At 32.1% G+C, this 7,424-nt stretch overlaps 1 protein-coding gene across 1 annotated transcript in view; it reads right to left on the minus strand.

Moving 5' to 3' along the window:
• Positions 1-7,005, minus strand: part of LOC129001165 (nephrin-like) — a 56,292-nt gene extending 49,287 nt beyond the window's left edge. The window contains exon 1 of the mRNA XM_054428381.1: positions 6,261-7,005. Within this exon, the coding sequence (XP_054284356.1) occupies positions 6,261-6,354 (94 nt within the window). The 5' untranslated portion in view covers positions 6,355-7,005. The remainder of the gene's footprint in view (positions 1-6,260) is intronic.
• Between the last annotated feature and the right edge of the window lie 419 nt (positions 7,006-7,424).

Here is a 7,424-nt window from a genome sequence, read left to right on the forward strand (position 1 = left end):
ATCTTACCTAAACTTGGCTAAAGAAGTTGAACTAAATAAATAGAATATTTGATATTCCAGTTTTTAAAAGTTATAACCTGGTGTACATGTGACTTTAAACCTTTTAAAATATCCATCGTGTAAAGATTCATTGACAATATTTGGGTTATTTACTTACGTACCAAATAACTTGTTATATTGCTGACCTTATAACCAGAGAGTCGCTAGTCCAATCTTGAGTATTTTTTTTAACTAGGTATACTTTATTTTAGATTGTAATGAATGTTTTTACATCGTAACAATGTATTATCTGAGTAGCCGGGTTTGTGTGTATATACAGGGATTGTCCAAAGAATAGACATCCCCTATTGACATGTTAATGGGTTACACCACAGAAAATAGGCCATAACTATAGCTCTCCACAACTCTATGAGGCATAAAATTACACTTTTAGATTTTGTTGTATCCCAATTTTTGTCCAGAATCCCGAAATGGGATATTTTGGGTGAATGCGAAATGTTTTATATATAAAGTCACATCAAATTACACCTTTTTTATAGGCTATCCCAACCGTTTTGGGGTTTTTTCTTTTGATACCTTGTGATATAATGGTGCGCTGTAGCTAAGGAGATAAAAATACATGTTTTACTTGTTAACTGGTCATATAAAGAGAGTTATGCTGCTTTAATATGGCTATTTCGTTTTATACCACATTAAAAAAGTATACTGCTTTATTCACAGTATTTTTCAAACTTCCAGTATCTCTAACCTCAAACATTACAGTTGTATATTGTTTGTAAATTATACGCCTATTTAATGGAGTATCTATTATATTATTAAAGTGATACAATAAAATTTTATGTAAACGGTTAAGGCCATTTAAAAAAAAATATAGGCATATGGCACATCAAAATAAAGCTTAGAGTGTGTAGATTTGCCGAAAAGTATTGATATGGACAAATTTCTTAAGGGCTCTGCCCCATAGGCTGATTTCCAAATGGCTACACATGACATGCTTCCAAAGTTTTTCATGATTTAATTTTATTTAGTTAATGAAACAGGTGGTCAGTAGAATGAACTGGTGTTTGTTTATTTACTCGAAAAAGATGTTTGTGATTTGTTTGCTTTATATTTAGGAGGGTTATGTTTGGTTAAAAAAAAAGATTGTACCGTGTATGTTTTGTAAAGTATTGCTCAAAGTTTCATTTTGTAATTTAAATAGTAAGCTACATGTAAAGAGGCTTGACTAAAGTTGAAGAATAATGGTAAAACATGTCATTCGTGAAGCATCAATATGGAGCAATTGATGCTATTGCTACACTAAGGTATGTTGTCATATACTTTTGGATCTATTAACATAAAAAGTAGGAGTTTGAAAGTAAGTAGGTTTACACTTTTAAATAAGTTTATATTTACAAACTAAATCATAGAGTTGCCGTATTTTAAAACACACATCAGAATTACTTTAATACCTCTCTAGGTCACATTTTTTTCCCGTTGCAAAGCACGGGTATAGCATCTTGTAATAACGTATTTCAAAGAATCGCTTGTTTAATTACCATGGTAAATTAGAGTTTTTAATGTGTTACTATTGTAAATGGTTCTTTTTGAGATAAAACCCTTGTAATTGGATGTAAAATATTACATTTATGAAGATATTGTGAAGATTTATTCCGAACATTACCAGAAACTAGTCGAAACATTTTTGGGACTAACCAAACAGGCTATCTTTAGTCTCTTGAAAATGACATTCGTGGAACTCAAATATACCTGGACTAAAATACAAATAATAATAATAATAATAATAAAAACATTCAAACAACATCTTTTATACCCATATACTTAAATTATGTAAAGAAATAATAGATAATGACACATCTCCAAACAAACCTTTAGTAGTAACTTTTCTTTATAAAAAAACAACGATCTGTCTTTTACCACAGAACCAACAAATAAACTATGTCCTTTAATAATAATAGATATTTATTATTTAAGTTTAACTGTAATACATTTAACACATTTATTCTATAATATTACATAAATCTATATAATTAATACGCTACACGAAACTTTGTCGGTTGAACTCCTCCGCCATTTCTTAACCGATTTTATCCATTGACGTCTCATTGGAAAGAGCGTGTCGCGTAGATTTTCAAACTGGCCTTACATTTTTGAAAAAGTCCCTTGGGCTCTGCCCCAGTGGCTTAGAAAGTTCCCATGTTATCCTTATGGAGAACTTAGTTGTTTACATTTTGATCAGCTGTATAATTTAATTGCTGTTATTTATTTTTCAATTCAAAGTCTTTTAAACTCATAGGAAATTATAATGACTTATTTGTTTTTAAATAACTACTTTACTTCTTTGCAATTGCTCGATTTCGAGCAACGTGTTTACTAGTACATATAAATTATTCAGTGTTAATTTCGTTAAATGTGTTTGTTAACATCAGTGCTTATTGTAACGAGTTGAAGACTCAAGATTCTGTCGTAGCATTTAATTTACGTAAACATATCACATTGAGATTCAGCGAGGCAGTCCGATACGAGATTAGATTAGCCCAGCTGTTGTCTACACAACACCAACGCTGCTAACTGTATCACGTTATACAACATTACATCACTGTTGACAGTTGTGTATCTTCGTTGTTGTTGTTGTTGTTAATGAAAATATACAATCAGTAGTATTGTATTTAGTATGTCATTAAGACTTTTATAATATTACGACACTGTTGATAATTTCATATTAATCATCGTATTTTACAGTTTATTATGTAGAATCTCTAACTAAATTCAGTATTAAAAGTTTTAATATTTTATCATACGACGGAATGAAATTTATATTTACGTTTTCAGGACGTAAGATCTACGAAAACATTCTTATTGAAAGAATTATTAAGATTTATCTAGCAACAAACAACGGAACTGAAATATTTAATGCATCTGCTACATTCGCTTTATACACCGTAAAGTATGTAAGCATTGCTAGTTCAAGATTTATTAAAGTATATTTTAACGAATTGGTTTATATTATCAAACATAGTTTTTTCGCGTATTCCTTATAGGGAAGTAGCTATCAGGGCTAGAGATATACATATATGTATATGTATATGTATATATGTATATATATGTATACCCACTACCAGGACCGTGTTTATTTTTCATTTTGATGGTCCCAGAGGCCAAATACTACCAATTTGTATTTTTTGTTTAATTTATATATATATATAACTTTAGGACCCTAGAACTCTAGTGATTGTTTTGATGTATTTATCTTTATAATATAATCACCGTTATCACATATATTACATATTATGTGTACGTGATCACGGTAACTCGAATAATATTGCTCCGATTTCATCAGCTTGAACTAGTTTGTGAACTAGCAAGATCCTGCCATAAGAACGGGGCTATAGGGTTTTGAAATATTTAAAATATAGTTTTTTTCCTAATTTTCAACGCTGACATTTAGGGATGCCAAATTGTCATTAGAGCCACCCTGTAGAGTTTAAAAAACATATTGTTGTACTGTATATTGAAGCGTTGTTGTTTGCTTCAATTTCAGGTTACGGTTATTATTTAAAACATGCACATTGAAGATCGCCATTTTGTTATTACAGATGCCAAACTGTTGTAGTTTAGTTGTTCACGAATATATTTTTATCAAATTCGGCAAAAGTTATTGATTATATCGTGTACAATTTAAATGTTTTGATAAAAAAAATATTTTCCCTTCCTTGTAGCAGCAAACCTAACCACTCTTTAAATTCAATGTCACTTAAATGGGGAAGAATTTGACTTATTTCTGAATTTTTTTTTAGTTGAAATTGAATCCATTAAATTTACATTTTTAGTTTTTAGGTTTGCTGCGGTAAATTGATGTATTCACAGGTATTCCGAAAAACAGTGAAAAAAGTCACAGATTATTCATGATATCCTTAACTTACTTCAAGGAACTCCAACGGGAAAACCACAATTGTACCTATATTTTACTATGTACCAACACTATATAGTATATATATAAACTGCCATTTCATTTTTCAGGTAAAATTATTATTTGGAAGATTTATCTATTTCCAAGATATTATAAGTTTTGATAGAACACCAACTATGTTCTATAACTAGGTATTATATTGTTGAACGCTCAGAACAAGCTGGCTCAGCAATGATCGCTTTAAGTTGGAAAGTTTCTTATAGCAGAAACAGAGAGAAAGTTTGAGGAGTGTGTATCTGAGGGTGAGTGATGGATGTGACACGAGGGTCAGGGCGGTGAGGAATGGTCCAATCCCTGCACACGTCATTAGCTTTAACTGGTCATATGTCAATTTGTACTTCACTTATGACATTTTGTCCCTTTTGACACATTCAATCGAGCAGAAAGTGTAAAACACACACATTTCCAGATTGTAAATTGTAAATTAGTCCTCGACATATAGGAACCGAATTTTTCCCCTCTTGTTTTATTTACATGTAACTACGTTATTTATTAATATTCTATACAAGTTTGTTTTAAGGGTATTGTGTGATTAGTAATGTTAAAATATTAATTAATCACGATATTTATAATAAAATGTTACATTAGGTACAGGCATGCTTTTGTAACTTTACATCAAAATATCATAAATTGTACAATGGACTCAATGCAAATCAAGAATCATATCTAAAATCACATGTCTTGTTTATTTATTTATAAACTAATATAAGGTTCCAAATTCGATCTTGAAAAATCTACTTATAAAAGGTAAAAGTAGAAAAATATCAATTTATTGTAAATTTATGTACAAAATTCCGTCAGCGTTAAACACACAAGGGATGATTGGATTTTCCCCAAACATTCTTAGAGGGCTATTTTATTTCCATTCTTACTTTTTAAATCCCTGATAGCTACAAGCAAGTTAAGCTTAAGATTGTTTAAAACGATTTAACAACCATTGATTGAGTATACAACTTATTTTATAGTATCTGATAACACGTAATGTGATATGTTAGTATGGTTGAATCGGCTATTTTAATTGAATAAATTAAACATAAATTACTAGGAAAAGTAATTAGTATGCATCATCATCATGACTTACTGGTATAATTTAGAAATCTGTTTAATTAATTTTTTAGGGTTGATTTGTAAATATTAATCATTATAAGTGTAGAGCAATAAGTTATTAATAAACTACTTTAACTATCTAGCATTTATTATTTTAATTTTGTTATTTACAACGATTATCTCTGTAGATAAGTGGTTATAGTGTTCACTTTCAACTCAGCAGGTCGCTGGTTTGATTCAAACTAGCTACTATCATTAGGCTAACAATTAATAATAATATATCAAATAAGGTAGAGTTTAATGGTACCAAGACTGTTTTAGTCCACACCGTACCCTTTTAATCGTATGAAAGTGTGATTAGCTTAGAAACACAAAAGATTGACACATTATAAAACTACAATTTTATAGTCCGGGACGATCCCTGGGTAGCTAAAGTAATTATAACATGTTTCACGCTTTGAATGGTTTGATTTTAAACCTTTGTTTATCATTATTTAACAGGTCATAAAGAAACAGTACTTTGGACCCTTACATAGATATAATAGATAGTATAATGTATTTATTTAACAACATATATATTGTAAAAAAGAAAAATTACATAAATAACAGACATTTTTAACCATCCAATAAATTATTTCTAAAGGCTCATTAAAATACTATACCATTGTAAAATTTTTAAAGTTTGGATAATCTATATTGTCAAGTTAAAATGGTGATGAAAATCACACGGAAGTAAAATGTTCATTATTTAGACTTTATATGCTCTCCATAAAAAATTAGTTTAAAATCTCTGAAATGACCCAGATACAAAATGATTAAAAACATTTACCAAACAAATCATTTACATGCAGCTATGAAACATGCCTTTCACTAAAGAGGTCACTCGTTTGTAAGTCAAATCACCTAGAAAATAGTATTTTTTATAAGATTTATATTATTAAATTTATTTTAAAATTCCTTGGCATACTAATATTCTGTAAAGCTTATGAGTCTTAACAGTTTGATATTAGATATCAAGACGAAATGACATTTTAACAGTGAGTGTCTTTAAACATATACCACCAGTTTGAACACACAATCACCTGACCGGCAAACAATGCTAATTGCCTAATCAGTCATTCACAATACCCCGGCGACGTTTGTAACATTGCAGCAAAATTCTCATTAAACTTTTTAGAAGAGAATCGATGACATAAATAAATAAAAGATCGCATGACGTGTAGAATGACGTGACTCAACTCACCAATCTCGTCAACTACGACATTGCTGAGGCCGAGCTGAGTGCAGATAACCACGAGCAGCGGCGTCAGCAGCAGCAGAACACTGTCCTTCGCCATACACACTCACACACTCTCACACATCACCTACAGACTACGGACTACACAGTGAACTCTACGGCCGTTATGATAGGTAAACAGTTGTCGTGTAAACTTTGTTTTTAAAATATGAACATAAATTATAAATTTGAAGAATGTTTATAAATATAAACAAAATAAGAATAGACAAGATATATGAGAAGGTATCAACGTTGTGTGGTACTAGGCGGCGGTACGAGCGCGGGCGAGCAGCAGCACTGCTAGGGACGTGCTGAGAGGGCGACGGACACCGGGCGACTGGGCGCCGGCGGCCCACAGTTAGGGAGTGGGCCGGGGACGCCCGACAATCTCCGACCATCGCCGAACAGCGATCCAGGCGAGGAATCAATGGCGGTAGACTGTCTGTAAGTAACAAAGTAACTATAAAATGTGCCACCTGGGAATGTATCAGATAAATTAGTTTCTAATTCGATCCGCATTAGAGCACATCTCTCGCGCCCTCCGCTGTGTGCGGACCGAGTTAGCTAGCGGTCGGATCCTCTCTCTCTCACTTTATCGTCTCCCTGATCCCTCGACAATTGATTCCGGCGCTTCCCTTATCAACGTTTCAGATAAGGTTCCTATTTTACTTCCTTTGCTCCTCTGAGTAACAGAATAATGTAATTCATTTTACGTTCCGATCTCCTTATATCTGCTTCAAAGCTTTCCAATTGATTTCTTATTTAAACCGGCCTCTGTGTTCTTCCCTTTTAATATCCTATCAAAATGATAACAACACTATTAATATGTTAAGCCAAAAATCGGGAGATTAAAGAAAAATTTAATTAAGTCCTCAGAAAAAAAGGTTATGAAGGACTTTTAGACACGTTACTGGACAAACCCGATTTTAGTACATACTAGTTTGGACTAGGATGATCAAGTTTTCCCTGACCACTCTAGGATAAATTATTTTGGCCTACTTTTCCCCAGGCTTTTCCCCTTCTTTTCCTTAGTTGTGCCTAATGGCGTACGAATAAACTAGTTTTACCGGGTTCAGGGTCAGCCAAAACTCATTTGTCTAGTGCATTATTGCTGCAGCCGGGTGGTGGGAC

This window comes from Macrosteles quadrilineatus, unplaced genomic scaffold, assembly GCF_028750875.1.
Source record: "Macrosteles quadrilineatus isolate MER2022 unplaced genomic scaffold, UCM_ALF_1.0 Scaffold_1__1_contigs__length_201487025, whole genome shotgun sequence".
Lineage (NCBI taxonomy): Eukaryota > Metazoa > Arthropoda > Insecta > Hemiptera > Cicadellidae > Macrosteles > Macrosteles quadrilineatus.